The sequence below is a fragment of the Choloepus didactylus genome, chromosome 8, assembly GCF_015220235.1.
Source record: "Choloepus didactylus isolate mChoDid1 chromosome 8, mChoDid1.pri, whole genome shotgun sequence".
In the NCBI taxonomy this organism is placed as follows: domain Eukaryota; kingdom Metazoa; phylum Chordata; class Mammalia; order Pilosa; family Megalonychidae; genus Choloepus; species Choloepus didactylus.
In genome coordinates, this window is record NC_051314.1 from 128595506 (window position 1) to 128622821 (window position 27316).

The 27316-nt window shown below is 47.1% G+C and overlaps 1 protein-coding gene across 16 annotated transcripts in view; it reads left to right on the forward strand.

Annotated features, from left to right (window-relative positions):
• CRACR2A (calcium release activated channel regulator 2A) overlaps positions 1-27316 on the forward strand; it is a 142163-nt gene that overhangs the window by 87012 nt on the left and 27835 nt on the right. For 13 of the 16 annotated variants that reach the window (XR_005218346.1, XR_005218345.1, XM_037846022.1 and 10 more), the window contains 8 exons: positions 2262-2352; positions 6190-6285; positions 8127-8314; positions 13487-13558; positions 17177-17222; positions 19186-19292; positions 22265-22598; positions 26106-26238. Coding sequence is in view for 12 of the 16 variants with exons in the window: in XM_037846022.1 (XP_037701950.1) it covers positions 2262-2352; positions 6190-6285; positions 8127-8314; positions 13487-13558; positions 17177-17222; positions 19186-19292; positions 22265-22598; positions 26106-26238 (1067 nt within the window). In the remaining 4 variants the exon portion in view is untranslated. The remainder of the gene's footprint in view (positions 1-2261; positions 2353-6189; positions 6286-8126; positions 8315-13486; positions 13559-17176; positions 17223-19185; positions 19293-22264; positions 22599-26105; positions 26239-27316) is intronic. The other 3 variants (XR_005218348.1, XM_037846027.1, XR_005218347.1) reach the window with 2 other exon arrangements.

The following is a 27316-nucleotide window of genomic DNA, read 5'->3' on the forward strand; positions in this document are numbered from 1 at the left end:
AGACAGAGCAAAGTTAATATAATATACTTAATGATATTATAGAATTAATGTCCTGCACGGTTATTAGGCGTAGAGAATAAACAGTTTATATGAATGACTGTAACTAGTATTGCTTTAACAGAACCAAATCCATTTTTAAGTTTCTCTCATCTCACTTTATTAGTTCTCCAGTGTTTATACAGTTGGAATTAGTGTCTAAAATTTTCCTTGATACCATTTACCATCTAGAATCTGAGTTTTTTTCAAGCACAGGAAGATAATTCCAGGGAGAAGACATTTTGCTTTCTAAACATTCCTTCAGACTGTACTGATTTCTTTCCCTGCGAGTCCCTACTCAACATCATGAGTCTCTTAACTTATCTTTCACCCAAGATTTTTTTTTTATTATTAGTTATTGGTTAGCTGAGAACAAAAGTAACAGTCCTAAATGTCATTTACCAAGAAGAGATTCCGTACTCTTAGCCAAAGGGACACCAAACACAATGGTGAAGGCAGGCCCCGACTCACGGGGGTCTTAGCTGACTGTCAGCATTGGCCGAGCTCCTCCTCAGGCCACTGCTGCCCACTTGCTCCGTCGGCTTTCTGGTCTTGGGGGCACAGTCAAGAAAGGGAGCAAAGTGGTCAGTGCCCTGGTCCAAGTGACCCTGACCGCGCAGACTCACGGCTGTGTCTCGGTCTGGGTCAGTTTTATGGTTTCGGTGGAACTCGGAGAACACCAATCAGACTGGCTCCTTATTTGTTGCTCCTTCTGTGCACGTGGTATAATCATTTTCTAACGGGAGGCAAGTGAGGAAGACGTGGTGAAGCCAGCTGCAGTGAAGACTGGCAGGAGGGGCGGCTGGCACATGGCTTGAAGTCTCGAGTGGACATGGGAGGTAGAGATTAAGATGACAGCGGGCACAGGGTAATAAATACATTCCTGACCTTTATGTTTTGTTCAGAAAGCTCCCCTGTACCTCTTAAAACTGAGAACCAAGGCTGTTTGCTCCATTTTTCAAAGTCTCCTTACTTGAATAAAGGGCAGGTGGGCTTGCCATCATTTGAGTTTAGAATATGCAGGTGCCACACTTTTTATTAGTGTCTGTTACATGTTCAAGACAAGCCACAAAGTCAGCCTGTTGACTGAGGTCCAGAGTTCCCTTAGCAGGAGAGGCTTGCAGAGGTGAGGGATGGGGCAGAGACGGGGACGGTGACAGCCTTTCACTGCAGTCAGGGAAAAAGCATAAAAATGCAATTGCCTGGTAATGTTGATGCTTTGGTGTGATAACTTCCAGCCTCAGTTCAAATACTAATACCTGAACCTTCCTGTTTGAATCCAGTGGGGTATTAGAAAGAGGGTCTATTACTGGGAGAGAGGGGGAACAGAAAAGAGAGGTTGGAGTTCCTGGGGATGACCCCCAAACCTTGTCCCACAGCTGCATTGGTCAGCATCTACGTGTAGGAGCAGAGTATCTGGGTACTAACCTCCTTCCCTGTAGAGCTTTTCAGAGTGGAGAGAGGATGCTGAGAATGGGGATGGGGGCATCTCCCTGTCTTTACCAGCCTTTAAAGCAGCCTCAGCCTTCTTGTAGTCTCTGCCTGCAGTTCTGTGCCTGAGATGGAACCAGGAGTTAGAGAGATGTGGGCCCCTTCCTTTGTGTTCAGGGGTCTGGTTGTTTTCCACGGATCTTTTGAGAATTTGATGGGAAATATGGACCACACAAACTTCGCACAATTGCAGGGAGAGTCCTCTGATACTGACTGACAGTGCTGATGGAGAGAGAGCGAAAACACCGGATAGGAAATAAACCCAGAAACCAAGCAGGAGGGAAACCCACACGGTGCAACTTTATGCTGTCCGCAGGCCTCGGGGCCGGTAGGCGGTAGGGACAGTGGGTCCAGCAGGGGCCTGGAGCTTGGTGTTGAGATAAAGCAGAGTAAGGAAGATGGATCTGGGGAAGCTTCACTGAGCAGAAGGTGACTCATTTGGGAATGATGGCCGGAAGACAGGAAAAGCTGGGCTGCATCGGCGCAGTGCCCCGGCAGGTGAGGAGGGACGTGGGACTTGAGTAGGTCCCACTGGGCCTCTGTGTTCTGTACCTCTGCAGGGTCAGGTGATTCCGAGGATCTGATCTGCAGCCTTGGCTGACCAGACCCACGAGGCCGCCCCACGCCTGCGGCTCCAGCAGGAGCTCTGGTGTCCGTGCTGCAGGAGTCATCGATGTGGGATAAGGGACTCTTGGCACAGACCTCATCAGACCTCTCCTTCTGCATCTCCATAGGAAAATTGCTGCTTATGACGAAGAAATCCAGCATCTCTACGAGGAGATGGAACAACAAATCAAAAGCGAGAAGGAGCAGTTTCTCCTGAAAGTGAGTGTCCACTGCCCGGACTGGGATCTAGAGAGCAGGTGGAAATATCACCTACTCTGACTGCCTCCCCTAATTTAATTGCAGTGCCCCTACCCATGGTGCTATCGATTCCCTCTATGCTTTTTTTTCCCCAAAGCACTTGTCACCTTCAAACATGGCATATAATTTACTTATTTATATTTATTGATTGTTCTCTGTCTCCTCCTACTTCTAACATGTAAGTTCCACAAGAGCAGTGTCTTTATCTTTTACTTATTAAAGTATCCTTAGCACCTAGAGCATGCCTGGAACGTAATAGATGCTCAACAAATATTTATTGAATGATATTTATTGAATATTGAATATTTGAAATATTTCAATATTGAAATATTTATTGAATGAATGAGTGGATGAGTGAATGAATGAACAAATGAATGCATGAAAGGATGAAGGTCGCTTTTTTTAACAGGTAAGGTCACTTGAAGATTGGATGTGATGTTGACAGTCCTCAGACCTATACCACAGCCCACCCAACCCACCAGTCTCTTCCACTCCACGCCCAGCAGCTCCCCGGAGGGGACCTTCAGTAGAGCATGTGCTACCCACTCTTAGACACCTAGAAAATTTAAGAGCAGAGGGGGAAAAAAAATCCCACCCTCCTCAAATACCATGGGAGGAAACTTAACATTTGCATCTCGTCTGCATTCACTCAGCCACTCTCCAGCCCTGCTGTTTGTCTTGGAAGCCAGGACTAGTGAAACCCACTCTTTTACTGAGTTAAGGGGAGGTGGATGGTTCTTTTGGAAATATATTCATAGAACAAAGCTTATCCACTTTTGGATTATCTGCTTGGTGGGTCTCAGTCACCAGTCTCTTCTCTTGCCTCCTTGCCTCTCAGCATCGAGCATAAAGCTGTTGTCCCAAGCCCTTCCCTGCTCCTTAATGCAGTTGATTCAAATACATTTTCATTTTTACATAGTTTCAGGTTATCCACTACACTGCTCCATTTATCATCACAGATGTTGTTCAAACTGAGAGGGAATCTGAATGCTTTTCAGAAAGAATCAGTCATGTCTGCAACCAGAGCCTCCTGAAGGCTTATCAGCATTTCTAGACCTTCCCTCCTACTCTTCTTTAGAGCTTTGCCACATCTCAGCTGTGCACTGGCCTTCAGCACAAATGAAGGGGTCTCCAGCAGACAGAACTCGTGCAGTCCTCCCCTGGCAGACTCTACAGTGGTTCTCTGAGAGCAGCAGCCCGTTTCTCCCCTACAATAGGAGAGCCACCCTCTTTATCCTAAATGACATACTGCATGCACAGAGGGGCCGAGCTTGCAGTGCATTTTACCTCCCTTGATTGGATCAAAGGTCCTAACTAAAGAAGTCATGCTTCCAGAAGCAAACAGTGGTCAAGGCATGGGGGTGGGAGTGAGGAGGAGTTGGAGAAAAAAATTCAAGGAGAAATTGGTAACACTTAAGGTAATCAGGCCCTGATTTTGTACCCCCTCAGTACCAAATGCCTTTAAGCTCAGTGCCTAGATCTGTGTTTTTTGCATAAACATGAAAATGGTTAAGATGCATTTGGCAGTGTTTTATTAAGTCTTTAGATCCATGACCTTTTGCCTGGCCATAGAGTGAGGACAGTGGTGTCATAGTTTATGACATGATGGAAACGGCTGGGCCATCTGTACAGAGTTTGGATCCTGACTCTACATTCACTGGTTTGTTTGACCCTGAGGAAAATAATCACTTAGAGCCCCAGTTTCCGGGATAATAGATCTCCTCCAATGCTCTGTCCCTGCAGGCCCCATGTGGGGGTGGTAGCATCTGCAAGGGAATTCTGGAGCGCCTGGCCATCCCTGGCCGTTGTCCACAGGGCTGCTGCTGGCCAGTGAGGGAGCAGCCAGGCTGAAGGAGGAGGATCCCCTGGAAACAGATGTTGAGAGCAGGAGGTGCCTGGTCAAATCCCACCTTGGCCATTTTGGGGGGCTGAGGCAATGAGAACAATCACTGCCTCTCTTTAGCCCCACTGACTCATCTGCAGATGATGAGCCAGGGAAGTAGCCTGAGCCTTCAAATGGAGGTGTCCAAAGCCTTTGACCCAAAAGCAGCCGTGTTCCCCAACTCTGCCGCTGCAGCACCTTCATGACAGACGCCTTAGCCAGGTAGAGCTGCCGTGTCACAAGGAACCGCAGGGGGCCTTGGGAGTGAGCTGTGTGGAGGCTGTCATGGTTCCTTCTCTTCCTGCATAATTTGCACTTCCATCTGCCTTCAGGCAAGTGGTGTGCTGCAGCTGGTATGGTTAGGTATTTTTGTTTCTATTTTGTGTCCAAAGAAAAGGAGATCCAGAAGAATGAAGCAAGTTAATGGGGCAAAGCCTGGAACCCAAGTCTCCTGATGCCCCCTGGCTCTATAAGGTGTCAGGCATCTAGAGGATGTGTGTCCTTTCCTCTTTCTCCCACAGCCAGGTCCCTTCACTCCTGCATCATCAGGTCCTCAGCGCCCCTGATGGGGACGCTCCATTCCAGGGCAGGAGGGGAGGGAGACTGAGCATAGAGGCAAACGCACCCCGAGGAGCAGGGCTTGGGAACCCTCCAGCATGGTGGGAAAAGATTGAGGCCTTAGACCCTTCAGAGGAAGAAGCAACGCTGCTGTGTTTCCAGAGGAGATTTAAGGAGTCAAAAGACAGTGCCCACAAACACTGAGGACTGGCATTTGATGTGCCAAGCCCTCTCTCATGGAACTTGCTCTTATGAAGCTCATTACTGCAAAGGAGAGGCTAAATCTTATAATTGTGCCTAAAAGTCTCCCCGAGTGCCTCTTTGTTGCTCAGATGTGGCCCTCTCTCTCTCTAGCTAAGCCACCTTGGCAGGTGAAATCACTGCCCTCCCAGCTACATGGGCTCTGACTCCCAGGGGTGTAAATCCCCCTGGAACGCAGGATATGACTCCTGGGGATGAATCTGGACCCAGCATCATGGGATTGAGAACATCTTCTTGAACAAAAGGAGGATGCAGTATGAAAGGAAATAAAGTTTCAGTGGCTGAGAGATTCCAAATGGAGTCGAGAGGTCACTCTGGTGGGCATTCTTATGCACTATATAGATAACCCTTTTTAGGTTTTAATGCATTAGAATAGCCAGAAGTAAATACCTGAAACTATCAAACTGCAACCCAGTAGCCTTGACTCCTGAAGACAATTGTATAGCAATGTAGCTTGCAAGGGGTAGCACTACGATTGTAAGAGCCTGTGGCTCACACTCCCTTTATCTATCTAGTGTATGGATGGATGAGTAGAAAAATGGGGACAAAAACTAAATGAAAAATAGGGTGGGATGGGGGGGATGATTTGGGTGTTCTTTTTTACTCTTATTTTCACTTTTTCTGGTACAAGGAAAATGTTCAAAAAATAGATTGGGGTCATGAGTGCACAACTATATGATGGTACTGTGAACAGTTGATTCTACACTTTGGATGACTGTATGGTATGTGAATATATCTCAATAAAATTGAATTAAAAAAAAAAAGACAAGTGCCCAATGTGGAACACACGCCCCTTCCATGCCCCAGTTTACAGACAAGGAAGCTGAGGCCTGAGATTCGAACTCAGGCCTCTTCTTTCCCTATTCAGTGCTCCCCCACTCACTGACACGGCCTCTTCCAGAGTAGGGGCTGGTGCAAGGTCATGGTTGTGCTGGGTGGGGGTCTCCATTGTGTCTGACTCACCACCTCTACTACCTCTGTCTCCTTTGGTTCTCACTGACAAAAGCTCTTGGTCTCGGCCTGAAGGCTGTCTAGACATTCAGGGCAGGAAACAGACTCCAACCCAGGTGCACATCTCCCTCTTTGTGGCTTGGCAGGACACGGAGAGATTCCAGGCCTGCAGTCAGGAGCTAGAACAGAAACTATTGTCCAAGGAGCAGGAACTGGAGCAGCTCGTTCAGAAGCAGAAAAGGGTATGTTTTTGTCAATGTCCTCGGAGTGCCTGACTCACCATTCTATCCTTTCTCTGGCTCTCGCCTGTTCTCCTTCCATTCACTCAAGGGCATTTTTTAATCCAAGCAGAACCATTTAGCTGTACAAAAGATAACATTTTGAAATCACAGATAACCCAAAGATAAAGCCTTTAATTCTCTGGCACCAGGTGTTTGACTTGGAAACCCTTGCCAAAAACTCCCCATGAGCTATCTGCAGACATTTCAGGTAATTATACCCAGGAGTCACCAAAATACTGAAGCTTTAACTCATGCCCTACACCCTTCATAAGAAAGGAGGGAAATGATGAGATCCAAGAGTCACTGATATTTTGGGGGAGCTGCAGACAAATTCCTTCCCTCCAGGAAGGCCATGGATATCTACCATCAGAAGAGGATCTTAAAAGGTTTTTCTGTCCATCCTGTCTTCCCACATGTCTGCACGAAGTTCCTTGTTCTCCTTGGTACCTGCTTCCGTAACCCTGAGGAATGGATGCAGATACCAGATGCTCCAGCGGCAGATAGGATGGGGCCCTGTCCAGGGAAGGCCCAACATGGCCTGGCTGATGGCACCCAGGAAGACCGATTTCCTGGGCAAATGTCATGCTCAGAGGCCTCTTCTCCAAAGCAAGGGTTCATGGGAGAGAGAGCTGAGGGGACCCCTGGCCTCCTGTTTTGTTTTGTCTGCAGCTGGTAGGAATCCAGCCCTGGACAGGCCCAGACACATTGCTTCCCTTTGAATAGAGAGGACTGTTTTTAGCAACACATTAATCTAGGCTTGAAGACACTCCATGCTAAGGTTAGAGACTGAACCACTCCTGCTAATACCCGAGCTAGGGGTTTTGGTTTCTTTCTTTTTGCATCAAGATGAAGTTCCTTATTCAGGAACTGCCAGCTACCTTCCCAATCTCCCTTCACACCACGGTGGTATCTTGCTGCTTCTGCTGCTTCTCTGGCTCCTTCTCACCATTAGGCATTAAGTTCTTATCAGTTAGGTGTATCCCTCAAATGAACGATTGCCACTCAATTTAATTACCACATTCTTGCCTGATTGCATAGGAGCCTCTTGAGAATCACACAAAATTCCTTGTTGTTGCTGCTTCCTCCACTCACTGGCCATGTTCATTAAACTAAATTTATTATGATATATTTGCCTGGGTTTGATTCTTCCTCTGGTGAGAAGGTTGGAACCTCTGCAAAGCATAATCACTAGTCAAGAAAAGCTGAAGTTATAAAAATGCAGAGATTTTTTTTTTATTTTTATTTTTTTAGTTGCTTTAGGGACATAAAAGATGTGTATGTTCTCTTTGACCTATTTTTGCTATTTCCTAAGAATTTCCAGGGCTTCTGGCTACCACACAAAGCTTCTCTATATTAAAAGAATTGGACTTATTTATCTGAGAGAAGAAAAGGGAATAAATAGATTTATTATCCATATTCGAAATGGGAAAGGATGGTTTTATGAAGCATGTCACTCAGATGTTCTCCATCTCCACCAATGGCCAATGAAAAGAAATTGGCTTAAAGTACAGCTAGAGGGGTTTAGATTAGCTCTCAAGACCATTCAGGCTATGGATGAGATAGAGACAGATCGTGGAATTTCCTTTCCTGGTGGTCTTTATGAATGGGCATAGCTCTCACTGGACTGTAGAGTAACCCCACGTGGAGATGGGGGAGAGACGAAATGTACTCTGCAAGCTCCTCCCTGCTGACTTAGGCTCGAGGGCCATCAGGGTTCCCACCCATCAAGTAGGAAAAGCACAGGTGAGGCCCAGGCAGGCCAGCCTGTGCTGGTGGTTTCTGATCCTTCCCCTCCTTTCCAGCTGGAAGGCCAGTGCACAGCCCTGCACAATGACAAGCATGAAACCAAGGCTGAGAATACCAAGCTGAGACTCACCAACCAGGAGCTGGCCCAGGAGCTGGAGAGGACCTCCCGGGAGCTGCAGGATGCTCAGCAGCAGCTAGAAAGCCTCCAGCAAGAGGCCTGCAAGCTCCATCAGGAGAAGGAGATGTGAGTCTGGCCTTTGTAACATCCCTGTTGCCATTCTCCAGCTCACTCCCCTGCTGTCACATGTCTTCTCCCCTCCTGGAGATATCTCCTTGCCTATGAAATGGAGCTTTAAGTTCGTTGCTCTCTGAGATTATCAGACAGACTAGTACTGTGCAGAGCCTTGCATAGAATTGACATGAAAGATTCAACCCCTGTCTGGGAGAATTTATTATATGATTAGAATGACATTTTACTCCACCAGCAAATATAAGGCAGTCTGTAAACAAATGCTGAGGCGAGCGGGCAGAGCACATGGGACTATCAGAGTTTAGAGCCCTGGAGAACTCGGTGGACCAAAGAGGAGCAGTGAGGGCTTCAGAGCACAGAATTTGATGGGGTGTGTGACAGTGCACTGGAATCTTCACTCCACACCCACCCCTTCTTTTTACCAGCATTCCTCTGATGAGCCTGTGTGGGCCCACTGGAAAAGCCCCAGCTTGTCAGGGCCTGGCTTGCCAAGGTACTGCTTTTGGGGTCCAGGGATTGGGTTCAGCTTGCTGAACAGAGACAAACTTTGCTGGATCCAGGAGCAGGTGTGTACCTTAAGGTGAGGAATCACTGGAGAATCAGCTATTGAGCTCATCTGGGGAGCATCAGGTTTTGAGAACAAAACTACCCAGAGCCCCAAAGAGAGGCATTTCACTTATTTGTTCAGTCATTTTCCATATATTCGTATACTTATTCATTTAACAAACATTTACTGAAACAGTGCCAGGAACTGTGTTGGACATTCGACATACATGATCATCTCACTTGGCCTTCATAACATCCCAGTGTGGCAGGCTCTGTTGTCAACTCCATCCGATCGACGAGGAAACTGAGGTGCAGAGGTTTTATGTGACCATCCCAAGATGCTAAGTTTTAGACACATCTTGCTGACTCCCCCCAGTGAATAATAAGTCAGACAGAAAATGTTTACATAAGAGTAGGAATGGCTGTCATCCATGCATTTATTCATTCACTCCTTCACACACCCATTCATTCATTCACTCAGGCGTCCTATAAAAGGTAATTTTGTGTCCAGCCCTGTGCTTGGTATTAGGGAAGGTCTGCTTTCAGGGAAAAGGGCAGTATTACTTACAACTGTTCCATACTTTAGGTATGTTAACACCCCTTGTTCAGGAGTGGAAGCCTTCACTGTGTGTGTCCATAGTTTTGGGCCATAGGCCTAAATCAAACTGTTCTGCCAATCTGGCTCGTGTGTGGTGTCCTGTACAGTTTGAGACTGATTGCCTAGGGTGAGAGGGAGGAAATGTGTTAAGATGCCTCCATTTAAAAAAAAAAAAAAAAAAAAAAATGCTTCCCAGTAGTTGACTTAAAACAACAAAATCCCTCCATTTCAATTCTTGGATGACCAGTTGTGGAAGGACAGTGAATTTCATTGTAAATGAGCACAATCAGTTCCTCCTCATTAAGAGCAGGTCAGCAAGACACAGGCATTTAACTTTATAAACAGAATTAGAGATTCAGGCTCTTAAAATTCCGTCAAGTTCCAAAAGCAACAGACATCTGAAGGTATAAGCGTTAGAATGGCAAACGGAAATAAACACCCAGTACTGGAGCATCAAATCACAGCATGAGGATTAAAATCTTTCTGAAGTCTTATCTTAATTAACCAAGTCAGAGACATGGTCTCTGGAGGCTGGGAATTGAGAAGAGGGATGGAGTGTTAGGAAGAGGGGAGGAACGTGATTCCAGAACCTTCACAGCTTGTTTTGCAGGAGCTTGCAGGTCTTGTGCAGCCGGAAAGCAGGCTGGAGCCCAGGAGAGCGTGTCCTGCCTAGGGGGGTCAGGAGAGATGCATGATGAGAGCCTTGGCTGAGTTTGTTCTCTGTAGACTAGACTCACATACCCATGGTACTGACAGGACCTCAGTGCTCTAATCCAGCACCTTCATTTTGTAAATTAAGAAACCGAGGCTCAGAGAGGTTTAGTGACCGACCCAAAGCCACACAGCCAGATGGTGCCAGAAAACAGAGAGAGAGCCTTGTTCTGCTGATATTCCTGTGTGTCCCTCTACAGTGTCTTGCTGCCTGATTCTGCAGAGGAGTAGCAGGAAGGGGGCAGTTTGGAGGTGAACAGATTTAGTCCCTTACAGGCTAGAATTCTGAATGGGCAAGATTAATTTCCCTGTTCTCTGAAGATACTTAAGGAAGGAGAACTAGATAATAAAATGAGATAAAGAAAGAACTATCAGGCAGGAGGAGATAAAATAAAGATGAAGGTCTGCCAAAAAGCAGCACCCTCTGTTTATTTTCTATAAGTATTTTATTTTTTATTAGAGAAGTTGCAGGTTTACAGATAATCATGCATAAAACACAGAATTCCCATATACCACCCCTTTATTAACACCTTGCATTGGTGTGGTACATTTGTTACAATTGATAAAAGCACATTTTTATGATTGTACAATTAACTGTAGTCCTTGGTTTAACTTAGGGCTCACTGTTTATTGTGCAGTTCCATGGATTTTTAAAAATTTTTTATTCTAGTAACATATGCAACTTAAAATGTCCCCCTTTCCTGTTTATTTTTTTAATTAACTTTTATTTCGAATAGGTGGTTTTTGACAAGGTACAGTATTTGAAAAGTACAGAAGAATATACACTCAAAACAGATCTGCCTTCTCCCCATGGTGCCCGGACCCCACCCATCCAAAGGCCACCAGCCATGGTTTCTTGTGGATCTGGCCAAGGCGTTCTGTGTATAATTAGGCACATGTACGGATACACACATACACACACACACACACACATGCACCCCACAAATCTTTTTCCTTTAAAAAATGATAGCAGCCTAGACACACTGTTCCACATTTGCCTTGTGTTTTTCACTTAATATATTTAGAGAGTGTTCTGTGTCTCATCCCTCTCCTAGAAACAAAAACAGCAGTAGTTCCCTAAAGACAACTAACTATAGACTTCTTGCCCATTACTACTCCAAAATACGGCAGACTCTTTTCCTTTCGGTTCACATATTACCCAGTTATGGACTTTTAGAATCTCTAGGTTAGGACTTTAAAGGTCATTTGGTCAACTATCCAAAAGCCATTTTTTTTCCTTAGAGATAGATGACTTTCATTTGTCAACCCCCAAAATATATATGCATTTGTATATATAAATATATGCCCCAAAATATATTTGTATTTTTATATATGCTTATATGCATGTCTATGTATATGTATTGGTGTATATATATATATATATAAAACGTGTGTGTTCATACAGCTCCAATGGTCAACTCAGTGCCGTGAAACCAATGCCAGAGAAGACCCGGAAGGACTTGTGGTTTAGGAATTGGCTACTCAGTCACACATTCTGTGGGAACCAGACCTTAGGTCTCTGATGCGTAGCAGGGGCAAGCTGTCTGCTCCCGGCTGTCCCAAGAGAGAAGCAGCGCTGGGGTTGGGGTCAGTGAGCCTTGAAGCTGGACATGCGCCACCTCCAGCTCCCAGAGAGAGCATCGGTCGGTAAACAGGCTGCCTTGCATGCATGGTGCTAATTGGAGCAGAGCCCTGCGTGGGGACTTGGGGACCCAGTTTGGATAATGGGAAATACATTGTTTTCCCTCAAGTTGAAATTAAATATAATTGGTAATAAAATGTTAGGAATTTGCAGCTCGATGGGAGATGGAGAAGTTGTGTGGCTTAATTAGGATTGTCTGAGGTGAACTTAAAATTTGATTTAGTCTGTTATTGTTGAAAATTGACTTTATAATTATTCTATAAAGGGAAAAGACATACACACACACACACACACACCGGTGCCTCTGAAGGAATCAGGTTATGAGTAGCGTAGTGGCAGAGTCCTGCAGACCCAGCAGGCTGGCACTCTTTTTGTCAGCTCTGTGATGACATTGATGGACTGGCGTAGGGGTGACTTCCTTGACCAACCCAGGTGTGTGCAAGCCAAGTAACCCCAACAGCCAGGGGGAGGTGACACATTATCAGGCTATAAGGTGCTCTGCACTGCAAGCCGGGCTGGGGTTTAGAAAATGCAGCTTTAGACCTTGAGCTGGGAGAGAAGGAATAAACATTTCTAAACCATGGTGCAGCAGAGCACAATGGGAAGGACCAGACAGAACAGTGAAGATAAGCAAGGTTTATTTTCCATTGTCACCCAATTTCTGCTTTATGTTTTCCTTTTTACCCGAGTGGTACTGAATACCTACCCATCTCATCTCCTCCCTCCCTTCCCTTCTTCCCCATCCCTCCTTTCTTCACTCTCCTTCTTTCCTTCTTCCTGCAGCTGTTTGTTGCCTATACCTGCATGCTGCTCTGCACTGTGGAGGATACGGCTACAGACAAGCCAGGCACAGCCCCTGCCTCCCGGTCTAAATTGCCCCCCAGCCACCCGTGTAACATCCTCTCAGCTTCTCTCTCCCCTTCCTCAAAGTTCCTGATATGATTGACACGTTCATATTGTAATACAAGTATATAAGATATATACTGGGCTGACGTTATATTGATACATTAAATCTCTGAGTTATACCTGGACATAAGAAATCCTCAGCCAAAGAAATGAATGCCCAACAGTGGAGAGATATCTGGGAACAGATTGGGAGCTTTCAGGGGGAGGTGAGAAAGGGGGAAAATATTCTTCCAATGCCCCTGAAAACAAGCTAAGCCAGCCTCTAGGGTAAGAAAATTTCAAGTTCTCATACCCTCCAAGATCAGGCTGGAGAAAATATTGATCCTAATTCACCCAAAGTCAGGGCTGTTGGGAGCCTGGGGAAAAAAGCACACTTATAACCTGCTCGTATTCCCAGCTGGCAGCGTGGAGAGGCTGAGAAGGAGCAGCGTTTGGGGTAGGACATCTAGATTAGAACATTGGCTCAGTCATGGATTGTGTGACCTTGGGTGAGGTATCCAACCTCTTTTACTGTCAGTGTCTGTAAAATGGAGATAATTTCACCTTCCAAACGGGGAGTCCATGATTCACTGAGGGAACGGCTAGGAACACCCACACAGAGCAGGTGCTGTCTGGAGGATAGCCAGTATCGCTTGAATCCCCTCCTTCCCGGTGGGGGCATTGCCTGCTTGTTTCCTGGTGAGGGTCAGGAGCAGCATCCCCTGTCCTGGTGGACACCTCCCGAGAACTGTCGCTCATCCCCACTTCATTTGCCTCCCCACAGGGAGGTGTACCGCGTGACGGAGAGCCTGCAGCGGGAGAAGTCAGGGCTCCTGAAGCAGCTGGATTTCCTGAGGTACGTCAGCCCGATGCCTCCAGATGGAAGGGCCCGTCTGAGAGTGACTTCCCGGCCGGCCTGCCTCACTTCCTAGAGAGCCCCCTCCTCCCCCTGGCCCCCAACATGCTTTGGGAACAGCCGGGTGCCACCCACTCTGTTTCATTTAGGCCATCTACACACACATCCACTCCCCTCTCCAGTTCACACCTGTTTGCCAGGAGGCTCTGCCTCGTTCCTCCTTGTGTCTCTGCAGCATCTTGCGTGATGCTTGCACAACTAAGAGGGAAACTAAATTTATTAAGTATCTAGTCTATGCCAGACATGCTTACTACTATTATCTCTTTCACCTTCATCAAAACAGTTAGCTAAGTAGGGCAGTTATTGATTTAAGATTTAACTGATGAAGAAATTGATATTAGAGAAATTAAGTAATTTACCACAAGTGGCACAGCTATTCATTGGTGGAGGCAGAATTCAGATCCAAATCTGGCTGGTTCTTTTTACTCTGTCACATTCCATTAATGTTTGTTGAATGAATAAATGAATCACAAACAGAGCCCCAAGAATGGCGTTTCCTCTGCCTTCTAATAATAAATATTATTATTACTATTTATGAATAACAGATTCAAAGCTCATTGGTCTGGATGGTGCCAAAAAGACAAATCTGTGTGTGGGGAGAGACGGGAGATTGAATTTTCAGTTTTGCCTGTGAGGTTTCTAAGTTACTGTGCCTACTGCTTGCTGAACATCTTTTGGGCAATGGTGATGAAACAGAAGGCCTTTGGGTTCTGATTTTTTAAATGCAAGTGGTTTTGAATCACTTCCTGGTTTTGTTAGGAAGTTTTCTTTTTGTTTTTGTTTTTGTTCCATTTGAAAGCAAGCTAAGGCCATGTGTCTGGCTTCTAGGATGCTGCCAAGTTGAAAAGTCCTTCAAACTGAATGCATTTCAGATTTTCTCCACTCTACATGACTCAAACAGGCCTCCAAAGACAGGGGAGATGGAAGAGAGTTCTTAGGCGGTCAAGTTTTAATTCATTTGCAAGAGCGAGTCTTGATTCTTTGGAAGGCTTTATCAAAAGGAAGAGAACAAGATGTACAGAGACAAGTGTTTGTTTCTTTTTCTGTTTTCTCGATTGTACTTAGAAGAAGTTAAAGGGCAGACTCAGAGCAAATGAGCAGGGAAGGATGACAACAGTGCTCTACAGATACTTACTCAGTTAGGAACATGAATTTTGGAGCTGGAGCTGGTTCCAGACCTAGTGCTGCCTTTCCGTAGCTTGTCTGAAGCTACTTTGGGTGCTTGGTTTACCGAAATTAAAACTAAGTTCAAGTCTTAGTTTTTTCCTCCAAGCTTATGGGCTTCTTTTGAAAATTAGATGATATTTGTGAGTGGACATCACAGCACAGCAGTGATGTGAATGAAAGCAGAAACATTTAAAGAGTAGAAGGAGCATTTCTTTCAATGTGGAAACATCTGTATGGGGATGTCTACACAAAGCAAGAAACAACATCCTCCCCAATCAAAGTGTGGATTCTCAGGTCTTCCAAAGTCTTCACCCATGTGCAAGGCTGCTAGGGTCAAGCCCACACAGAATTAGGGTTCTTCCAGCATCAGAAGCTCACTTTGCCATTCTCGGGGTCTTTTAAATGCCCTCCTCATCCCTCCTGATTTGTGCTGAAGACCCTGGCTATGTGCCTGCCTGCTCACCTGGTACAGGTAACTGCTATAAAACAACAACTGCACATTCCTAAGTGTTTTCTGCAAGACCGGGGGTATTGGAGGTCAGTTGCCCAGCCTCAGGACTGCCTAATACCTAGTCCTGTAGTATGGAAAAAGCGCTTTACAAAGGGCCTCACCCATTGTAAGTACCAATAAATGGCCACAGGGTCATGAAGAGAGCAGACTACTGCTGGGCTCTCCCTTCCCCTTCCAAAGTGACAATGCATTCAAAGGTTCCTGGACAGTGGACGCATAAAATCACAAAAGCAGAAAGCATCTGTGAGGTCGTTTGGCCCAACCTCTCAAGCTCTTGCTTTAGTAAATGAAATCCCTGACCATCAACCTCAAGTGCACTCTGTGGTCACAATATCCTCGAGTCCACTCAGTCCCCCACTCTGCTGGCCCATTACACCTCCAACCCCTCCTTTCCCAGCCTCATGCTTTTAGACCCCTATTTCATGGAGACAATCAGAACCATCACAAGAGAATGCCCCCCTGCGTCATCTGCACCCACACCTCTGCCTCTCCTTTGCTATGGTGGATGCACCCCCCAGGCTCCCACCAAAGGCCACCACCCCTCTTACTCCCATCCCCTCTTACTGCCTCAAGGACATTATTCCACCATTTGTTCTCTCTCTCCTCCATTGTCAGTTTTTCTCTTTTGGAAAGACCTGAAATGCACTGTAATATTTCTTGGCCAGTAGCACTTACCCTCACTTCCCCATCCAGCTGTTTTCCATTTCTTTAGTACCTTTACAACAAAATTTCTTAAGAGTTGCCTATAGGCCCAGTCTCAGTTTCCTTTCCTCGCCTTCTGAACCCTCCAGGCAGGCTTTCTCCACCACTGTTCCATTGCAACAGCTCTTGTCCCAGTCACAGATGACCTCCACTTTGCTAAAAATATTGGTCAATTCTTAGGGCCCCACCCTTGCCTGTCAACAATCTCTTCTCAGCCCAGCATCTAGAGGGATCCTTTTAAAACTTGAGTCAGATCATGACACTCCTCTGTCAAAACACCCTAAGGCTTTGTATCACGTTTGGAGTAAAAATCAAGGTTCTCACTATGGCACACATGGCGCTGGGTGGTCAGGTCCCCACTTCACTTCTCTCCTCTCCCGCTGTGCCTCCCTGACCTCATGCCCTGCTCCTCTCCCCTGGAGCACTGTGCTGTCCTCCCTTCCAGGCTCATCCAGCTCCAGGCTCTGCCCTACTGTTTCCTCTGCCTGGAATGCTCTCCCCCTAAACCTGCATAGCTCCTCCTCCCACCTGCAAGTCTCTGCTCAGATGCCACTCTAGGGGTGAGGTCTCCCTGACCACTCTATTTAAAACCCCACTCCACCCTCTGGCACTCCTGGTCCCACTTCCCTGCTTTATTTTTCTCAATAGCAGTTATCTCCCCATGAAAATACATCCCCTAAGAGCAGGAACTTTCTGCTTTGTCCATTGGTGTCACTCTGATACCTGGAACATGGGTACAGAGTGTGTGCTCAGGAGACTCTGCTGAGTGCACGGATGCATGAATAAATGAGTGGGTTGGATGGATGGTTCAGAGAGAGACAGCAACTCACTTGGGGGCCCCATAGCAAGTTCACAGGTGGAGCTGGAACCCCCCTGGTCAACCTCTGGAGGAGGCTCCCCTAGTGATAGGATAGACCACGCAGGATTCTGAAGGACTGTGGGTGACACAAGACTGTTCTGTCTACCCCCTGCCTCACAGCTGATTCACACACAGACTACCTTCTGCCATCAACCATGATCCCCAAGAGGAAAGATTCCACACCTCCCTGGACCTCCCACCCCAAGCTTTACCCTGCACCCTTCAGACTAGCTAACTAGCTGCTGTGGATCAGTCCAGGGCCAGCTCCCTTGGATCAACACATTTCCCATTTGAATTGATTTTCCCTTGTTATCCACAGAGAAAGGAACAAGCACCTCCGGGATGAACAGGACATAAGTTTTCAGGTAATTGGCCAGTGTTCCCTTTTCTAGGGGGACATTCAGGCTGGGGACTGGTGGGAGCAGAGCCTGTGCTGGGACAGGCCTGAGAATGTCCTGCAACTTGGGTTCTGCTCCATACTTTCTAGGTGGGCAGGACGATGGTGTAAGATTTTTTTGAAAATAATAAAAATGCAAGGTAGCCATGTGAGTAACAGTGTATTATTGATTTTCCATGAAGTAACACACTTTCCTTTTGGCATAACAAGACTAAGATATTTGGGAGGGTCACACATTTCTTGGATGTAGAAATGATAGTTCTCTCCATGAGATGGCGCATTATCACTTTTCAACCAAAATGCTCACAGTTTTTTCTTCATTTAAGTCTGTATCTCTTGATGAACATTTTGCATTTTTTAAACTGTCATAGAACAAATTAAAAAATACATTTCACCATTTACATAGTTGATATAATGTGCAATTTTTCGTTACCCTCTAGGGACCATTACCTTCCATACTTGATCATCATGCTTATATACTTTCCCAAATAGCCCAAAATCCTATATTTATTTAAAGATCTTCATTTGGGGCTGCATTAAACAAAATCTAGGCTTTATGTTTCCCCACTCTTTTAGACAGTAGCCATTGGATGTCCTAAAGGGAAGAAAATGGGGGGCAGTTAATGGTGTGACTTCTTAATCATCAGGATTATCACAGCGTGAATTTTGTGTATGTCCTTGGGCAAGTCGTTAGCATCCTTGGACCCTAGCTCCACCTGTCACATGAGAATATGTTACATTTTTATCATCCCTCCATTATAGGGATTTTTGAGAAAAACTCTCCAAAAGAGAAGGGTGATATGCACTGGAAACTTAGCTGTCAAGCATAAGGCACTTAGTTTGCCCTGAATTAGGTCCAACTTGGTTTATAACTGCAAATCCCTTAGGAACCTTGTTATCCCACCATTTCTTTCATATCACCAACTGGCAGCAAACATTTCAGCTGCCCACCTGTATGTGCCATGAGAGTGAGATTTAAGCCTACACATATTTGTTTGATGATGATAATGCTTATTATTGTTTTAGAAGTAACACTGAATTTATTTTAGAACTTTCAACCAAATGTCACCCTAATCCCTCAATTTCGCTTCCCTTCACCTGCCAAACTCACTTTGCTTTGAGAGGGGAATGGAATTAAGAACCCTGGTGGGGAAGAAAAGAAAGAATGATAAAATCATGTTCAGGCCAAATAATAATTAAAGATTAATTTGGAATCATTATAGCCATGCCTTCAGGGGCCCCTGGAGGACGGCAGCTCCTCCTTCTCTCATTAAGGATCATTGGGAATTGTGAGGATGGCTGATTAATGAGAGATTCTTCCTGTGATCTAACTCCTCCTCATCTCCTGGAAGACACCTGTTAGGGAGCCTTGGCAAAGGGGGTTGTAAGCCCCCACTCCACCCAGGTTCTCCATTCCAGATGTCTGTGCGATATCTACACCCAGCCTACTTCTGCAAAAGATCTGAAATACCTTATGCCAGCTTCTTAGCTATGGACAGGGCACTGAGTTAATTGACCCTCTGGACTGCTCCCTTTCTCATAATATCTGGGTGTTTGGAACTGTGCAGAAGGGTATGATTTAAAGATGCCCATAAATATTTTTCCTGTGCATTGAACGTTTATCTCCTCCAATTTGCCCTCTTGCAAATTATCAGTACTCCTGGGAAGGACAACATAGTGGACCCCAGGCACTAAGCTCTGCATTCATTCATTTGACTCAATTATGAAAGAGCAGATGCAGAAATTCTGGTAATTGATGGCAAAAGGAAAGAGCAGGTGAACAGGGACAGGAAGACAGAACACAGCTAGCTTCCTTCAGAGTGTTGGGTACAGCCTGCCCTATGGGGTGTGAAACTTGGGCCGCTTTCTGCTCAAACATTGGGGCACATCAGCAGGCAGCAAGGCTCTGAAGGCATTTTGTGTTTCTACAGAAAGATAAGGCAGCCAAGGCAAACACAGCTGCTTCCAAGGCAAGCTGGAAACAGAGATCTGGTTCTGTGATAGGCAAATATGTGGACGGCAGAGGGATTCTTAGAAGGTAAGTCATCATCTGTTTGCTTGTCTGTTCATTCATCTCGGGCTCTCTGAGACTGCTCTCGGAGTAGATTAGTCTCTGGAGACCAGGGGGCAGCTGCACTCTCTCCCCTTGAATCCTGTAGGACGTGTCGCTTCCTGTTCTGACATGGGGGGAAGGGGACTGTGCAGAGCAGCCCCTGGAACAGGCATTGCCTTCTGTGACTGCCCTGCTCCAGTGCGTGTCTGCAGAGAGGGCCTGAAGAGGTGCAGTAAATCAGCAGAGGAGAGGGAGGGAGCCGTGGAGGCTGTGACTGCATGTTGCTCAGTTGAGCAGAATGGATGCACTTGGTGTCTTCAGAGCAATACATATTGGCTACGAAGGTTAATTAAAGTGTCGTATGGAATCTCCAATAGTTGATCTCCTCTTGCAGACAAGAATGGGGCCTGTGCTTGACGAATCGTTTCTATGATTCATATTTAATTAAGTCAGATAACATGTCTTGTTGCTGTTGGACAGCGGGTGATTGAGTTTGAGTCCCCAAAGGGCTGGCTCGTTGCTCATTCAAAGAGACAAGCCAGATCCCTGCCCTCTCTTCTTTTTGGCATGTGCTCCGTCCACATAGATGGGCACGGAGAAGCAGAGATAGCCAGACCCCTGAGGATCGACCAGGAGAGAGAATGTGTAATTTTACTCACCTGGGAGACTCCAAGGAGTGCAAGCAGGAAATGGACAGATAAAAGGGAAGGTGACTCTGGGGAGGGCAGTCAGCTCATCAGGCAAGTCTTTAGACCTGATCATCACAAATCCTTTTTCTAAATAGCTGAACAATGAGATACAATTCGGCTCCAAATTTCTGCAATTTTTTTCCTCCAAGAAATTCATTTTAGGGACCGTTTAAATGGCCATTTCCTTTCTGGTTGCAAGGCCTTTGAAAAATATGCTGCGAGTGTGCATGCGTTTGCATTTCAAGCAGGCACTCGTGTGCATAAGCAGAATGAAAGTGGATGGAAGACCTGTTCTAAGGTGGGTAGCAGTTGACAGGCTTATTAGATAGGATACGTAGGAAATCTGTTGGGAAAAAGACAGTCATCTTTTATTAAAAATGATGATTTTTATTGGTAAATGTAAAGGTGCTTGAGTTACTCTAAGTCCTTTATATCAAGGGGCCCAAACTAATACTCAGTTTTCGTGAGTACTGCATCTGAATTTCTTTCAGAGTTGCAATTAACTTCACAATCATAACACATACATTTTCTTCTTTTTGCTTCCTGTTGTTGGTCCTTAGGAGTAATAAATAGTATAACCCAGGGGACAAAATAAAGGGCTGTTGTCTGTTCTTCGTATTTTGTGTGCTTTGCCTACTTCCTTTCTCCTTTGGCCTTATCACCTCACGGCATCAGCCCCATTCCTTTTCTTTTTTTTCTGATCCTTGTGTTTGTTTGTGTTTCCATTTTGGGCTTATTGGTCCTCCCACTCAAACTTCCATCCTTTTTAAAATAATTCTCAGCTTCAGCTGTTCATGAAAAACTGAGAGGAGCTTCCTCGCTAGGAAGGACCTCGTTCCAGTTTGCTAATGCTGCCGTTATGCAAAATACCAGAAATGGATTAGCTTTTATAAAGGGGGTTTATTTGGTTACAAAGTTACAATCTGAAGGCTATGAAAATGTTCAAATGAAGGCATCAGCACAAGTCTGCCTTCACTGGAGGAAGGCCAAGGGCATCTGGAAAACCTATTAGCTCGGAAGGCACGTGGCTGGTGTCTGCTGATCCCAGGTTGTGTTCCAGCTCCACTCAGCTCCTGTGCTTTCTTCAAAGTGTCTCTCTTGGTTGCAGCACCTCCTTCTGTCTGTGAACACTTTTATAGGACTCCAAGTGATTCAGTTAAGACCCACCCTGAATGGGTGAGGTAACACCTCCATGGAAATTATCCAATCAAATGTCTCACCCACAGCTGATTGAGTCACATCTCCATGGAAACACTTAATCAAAGGATTCCAACCTAATCAACACTAATGTATCTGCCCCCACAAGATTGCATCAAGGAAGATGGCGTTTTGGGGGACATAATACATCCAAACCAGCACAGACGCTTAAGGTCTTTGCTCTGAAAATACACCTGGGCATTGGCCCAGCCTCCTGATGCCCAATTCTTCCACCTCCAACTGCTTCTCCTTGCCCTCAATGCTCAGGTTCTTCTGGAAAGGCCTCTGTGGCTACTTACTCCTGATTTTTACCACCAGGAACACTGAAGGAGAAGGAGAAAAGGAGGAGAGGCAGGTGGAGGTGCCTGCCTGGCCTCCTTCTCACCCAAAGCCCAGGCCCAAGTGGGCAGCTGCCTTTGAGATGGGGAGCATCTGCCTAGTTGGGGTTCTCCTCCCAGAGCAGCCAGATACCTAACACCACTGAGGGCTGCTCCTTATGCCTTGTCTAATTTGTGAAATAGGCAGGGCAAGTGGTCCACATTTCATGGGTGAGGAACCTTAGGTTTGGAGACTTGAAGTGTCTAAGCTAAGGACACACAGCTAGAAAGTGCTGGCTTTGGGACCGGAGCCCAGGACACCTGACTCTTAATCCCAGGTGCTTTATTTCTGGATCTGTCAATACTCCTTTCTTCACACCCTTTTCTTCTTCATGATAGCACTTCCCTTCTTGCAATCTGTGAAAAGGTATTATTCTGGTAGTCCCCCACTAGGCCAAGCACTAGAGTCTGTCTGCTCATGCCTATGCTTTAGCTTCGTACCTGGCAGTGATAAGCATCTTCATCCTCATCGTCATCATCTTCATCATCATCATCAAGCACTTAGGCTTGGTGTTGAATGAATGAACTAAAAAATTCCAGACCTGGTTTTTTCTTTATTTCCTGGAGCTCTCTTCTCCCAAGAAGAGGTGCTCTTGAGTTCTCTGTCCCAAAAGCTGTCAGTCCTCCAGCTTCCATAATGGCATATTTTATAATATGCCTCCCAACCCTTCTTTCTTCCTCATCCCCAAAATAGCCAGTCAGAGGAAGAGGAAGATGTGTTTGACCACGTGAGAAGGAGAAGCTCCTTGGGGCTCAGTGGATATCCCCTCACAGAAGAGGAGCCAGGAGCTGGGGAGCCAGGAGCTGGGGGTCCGCCACGCCGAATGCTCCGCCGAATCATCTCCATCGAAGAAGACCCCCTGCCCCAGCTCCTGGATGGGGGCTTTGAGCGGCCACTGAGCAAGTGCCCAGAAGAGAAGGAGGGCTCCAACCAGGGGGTTCAAGCACAAATGCAGCAGGCCCCCGCCCTGGAACTCACCCCCACCAGTCCCCGACGGCAGCCTGTTGGGAAAGAATCTCTGACTAAGGTAAGGGCGCATCCCATGTTAGTCTGTAGACATCACTCCCATAATCCTTCATTGGCATCTGAGCTCAAGGGTCCCAAGAGGCAGCCCAGGAAGTCAGATTCAGCTGGTCTTGTGAGCACTGTTTTGTGTCTCTCAGGTGCCATCTTCCCCTGCCTAAGGGAGTGTCATGAGCAGAGCCTCGGGGGTCCTGCTAGGTCCTCTTTAGGCCTCTGGGGTTGGCCCCATTCCCCACCCTATGCTGTCTTTTCTGACTCAAATTCAAAACCATTTATTAAGCACCTACTTATGACAGACCCCTACCAGGCTCTTAGCTTACAATATCACCAGCTTTTGAAATTGCACAACTCTTATATTTTGTAACTGCTCAACAGGGCCAATCCCCTGCTGTAGACATTTTACAGAGCATCATTTTTCCCTTGGTTCTTTCTCATTCAGCTGATTCCAAAGGTCACCCTTTCATTCGCGAATAGCCCTGCCTGCTCCTCCCTGCAGGGAGGTCCTGCTTGCCCCCACCCTTCCCACACCCACCCTCCACAGGGTCTTCCCGCCAAACACTGCCAGGAGGAAGGAGGCATGGGCTCCTCAAGCCCTCCATCCTGCACTGAACCTCTAACCCAGCTTTGAAAATGCCCAGGGCAATGTGAAAGAGGATCCCTGCACTGGGAGCAGCCATTTAGCCTTGGGCCATTGCCCGCTGGGACATTGTCATGTGGCATTAGCATGTGGGCCTGGAAGCCTTCTCTGGCCTCTGCACAGTGACATTTTAGCAGAGATTTATCGTTCGTGGGCCTGGGTTTAGGTTCATGCTCCACTCGCCACTCCTTTGACATCCCCTAGCGCACCGGGAGAGTCGAGAACTGGGCGGCACCAACGCGGCAGAGACCCCTCCCTGCCACATGCCCCAGACCCACACTGGCCTGCAGAGGGCGCAAAGGGGGTCTTGATAACCTGAGATGCCCAAAAAACCATGAAAGAGCTGTCAAGATTCGGTAGGATTCAGGGTAAAAAGCAAACGTTTGAGTACCTGTATCTGCCGTAGCACTTTATCCTCACAGTTGTCGGATGAGGCGTGTCAGGAATGAGTTCTCCTCTTTGGCATATGGGAAAGGAGAAGCCCAGATGGGTGAGGCCCTGCCCCGGGCTGCTCGCTCCCTGCCTCCCAACTCAGCTCTCTCCACGATGTGGTGCTGCCATTTTGCTGGGATAGAAACTGCAGCTTCCCTGGAAGTCACATGCCAGCTTTACAGGAGGGCTTTTCTGAGGGGCCTGTGAGGCGGGCCTTCCCGGACAGGGCTGGCGGGGCATAAACTGGGGCAGTCTTTCTGGAAAGCAGTTTGAAAATACGAATCAAGAGCTTCAGAATACATATCTCTGGAACCAACACTTCTACCTCTTGCAATCTTTCCTAAGGAAGTAACCACAAGCAGATTTAGCTCAAGAATTTAAGTGTTCTTTATATTAGCAAAGAGTTGAAAAAGATGTCCAACAGTAGGGAGAGGTGAATTCTAGTATATTAATTCAAAGGATTATTATGCAGCTATTAATCACATTTTCAAAAAGCTTTAGTGACTCCAAAATATTCTAACTTAATAATATATGAAAAATAGTATACAATTATATGCATAGATACAAAATATCTCAAATAGCTTGAAATAAAATAAACATTCATATACGTACATAGAAGAAAGCCTAGAAGAAAATTCATCAAAATATGAATAGTATCCATTTCAGAGTGGCAGGATGGATTATGAATAATTATTATTTTCCTTGCTACTTTCCTTTATTTCCTAATTTTTAAAAATAGGCATTTTTACTTTTACATTTTCACTTTTTTTTTTTTTTTTTTTAATTTTACATTTTCACTTTTACATTTTTTAAAGCTTATTTAAAAGAAAAAAAGAGTGGAGTGAAGGAGGGAGGGTGAGAAGTGGAATGCCCTGATTTGCCAGCCAAAGGCTCCTTTCTTTGCCCCGGGGGTTGTCTTGCTGTCACGTGGCAGGGGTGTTTTCCCTGGAGGAAACAGCGGGTTAAGTATGTGAGCTTGAGTAGGAAGGAGTTCCTGCTCCAGTGAGGTGTCCTGCCCCAAAGCTGAAACAGCAATGTTTGTCTCTTTTACCTGCGGGAAAAAAAAAAAAAATGCCGTGGGAGAGAAGGTGAGGACACTGGGACACTGGGTTGGCGGTCAGTCAGGCAGCACCTCTGCAGCCAGGACCCGACCCTCTCCTGGGTTTCACACCCTCCACCTCGTCCCTGTGCCTGGAATAAACAGATGGTGCACTGAGTTTCAGTCTCCAACAAGGACCGTTAGAGGTTCAGGGACGAGAGACTGGCCGGGAGCTGGTGCCTTGTGCATTGCCTGAGTAAAGAGAATGGGGCAGGGGGCACAGTTTCTGAGTGTGAGATTTTTTGTTTTTTCTTTTTAAGTTTAGTTTCAATTCCTGAAGTTGACCTTGAATATCCTCTTAAGTACTGCATGGAATTGATTGCTCCCCAGGAAGCTGTTAATGGCTTTTCTCTGAAACCCAAGTAGGCTAATATCGGCTGCCACTCCATTATAGTATTTGCTCAATGTGAAGAGTTAATTCTCTGAAATCCACTTTTAAACAGATTCCACTGAGCCTCCTTATCCGTCCAGGCAGAGCTGGGCCCGAAGGCAGGATTAGGCGAAGCGAGCAGCAATCTAGAAGGAACCACAGACCTTTCAGTGGCCAGTGGCGTAGAAAGGACCCTGTGCTGGAAGACGGGCTTCTTACCCTGTTTCTGCCTTGCTTTGGGTCCTAGAGCAGGTCCCCTCCCTTTCTGGGCCCTGGGGTCCCAGGCTGGTGGGCGGGCAGGCTCCTGGCTCCAGCTCACTCCCTCTGCTGGGCAGAGGGAAAGGAGCAGCTGCGACTCGCTGACCCTGGAAACTCCCAGGGCTTCTCATGGCGGGCTCTCCCAACCCACTGAGTGAGACCATCCTGCTGTGGTTACTTGGGGGAGATAGGGATCACTAGATGAGCACAAGTGACATGGGACAGAGGAGCCATGTGTAGGGAGGAAGTACCAGCCTTCACTCAGGGGCTACCCCTACCCCAGCCTGGGATACCTCTGCCCCCTGTGATATGGATTAGTCTGCAAAGGACTTGCCTTCCCCCCCAGAGAGAATGCCCACTTCCTGGCTAAGCTCTGGCTCCAAGGCCCCTCCTTGGTGAGTTTGTGACTCTCCCTCTGCTCCCAAAGCCCTGGGAACATTGTGCTGTAATTATCTGTTGACATGACTGCCCCCTTCTCTCCACCATACACATCTCCTCCCCTCCCACTGAGGCTGGAGCAAGCCCTGAGCCCACGCTTACCTGTATTTGAGAGTTACCAGCATTTGAGGCTGGAGTGGCCTTCCTGGAGCTGGGCCGGAGGCTGGGTCCCCGCCAGGTCTGTGGGGTCCTGGAGGAGCTGGTGAAGGGCAAGCCGTAGCAGGGGAGGGGCCAGCAGCCATACCCAGCAGCGGGCCAGACTGTCGGCCGTCCACAGGAGGAGAGCCGTGCCTCCACCCCAGACCGGCTCTTCAAGATCGTGCTCGTGGGCAATTCCAGCGTGGGCAAGACTTCATTCCTGAGGAGGTTCTATGAGGGCCGGTTCTCCCCGGGCATTGCAGCCACTGTCGGTGAGTTATCCTAAGGGGGTCCCCAGGCCCACCACTGGAAAGGGAAGGTCGGAGCAGGGCCCCAGGGTGATGGGATTTGGAGCCCAGTGGGGAGGGGCCATGGGGACTGGCAGGGCCAAGTCCACCTCCCCTCATATTATGAGCTGCTGAGCACATTCCACCTGTGACGGGACCACCAAAGGCTTCATAAGTCCAGTCCTGAATGAACTCAGCTTTGGTAAAGATGGATGTCGGGCCCCTCCATCCCCAGTCTGAGCGCCTATCTCCCTTTTGTCACTCCTTCCCAAATTCAGGAGGGCCGTGAATCTTCACGCTTTTCAGGGCTGACCAGGACAACTACTGAGCCCCTTGCCCCCCCGCAACTTCCCAACCGGACAGCTGCTTTCCTGCCTGCCCCTCCCTGTGTGTGTTGGAATGAGGACAGGAAGCAGTGCTCTGGACGGCTTCGTTTACCCATCAGATTTTACCTGTCCTACAGCTCAGGCCTGCTGGATAACAACGGGAGTTAACTGTGGGAGCTCATTAGGCTCAGCTCTTAATGGATGATCACAGCTTAATGTGTCCCCACTCTGGGATAATATTTTATTTAATAGAGTGTCCGGCGCTTTCTCCGCCTCGCCTCGAGTCCTCGGTCGGCCGGCGATGGGGACCAGAGAGATAAGGGGAGAGAGGGTGCGGACAATGTCTTACCCGACGCACTCGTGATCACTCTGGACTCGCAGCAGTGAAGCATGTAGGCTTTTAATGGAACTAGGCAATCATCCTCTTTACAGGTTCCGCCCGGGGCAAGACGCCTCGGGGGAGAACAACCTCGATGCGGCCGTCAGGCGCGGCTCCTTGTGGGCTGTCTCTCCGAGCTCTGCCCGGGAACTTTCTTATAAACCTTACGTATATCCAATGGGCAAACGCCACGCATACAAGCATGATTGGTGAATACAGAGGGTTGTCACATACATCACAAAGCGGAAGCAGGATGTGGGCGCCATCTTTGCACCACTCGATGGGCGGGGGGAACTCAAGGGCAGGCTGCAGCTTGTCTACTAGGCCTAATCCGGAATGTGGCTGCTCACATCTCCCC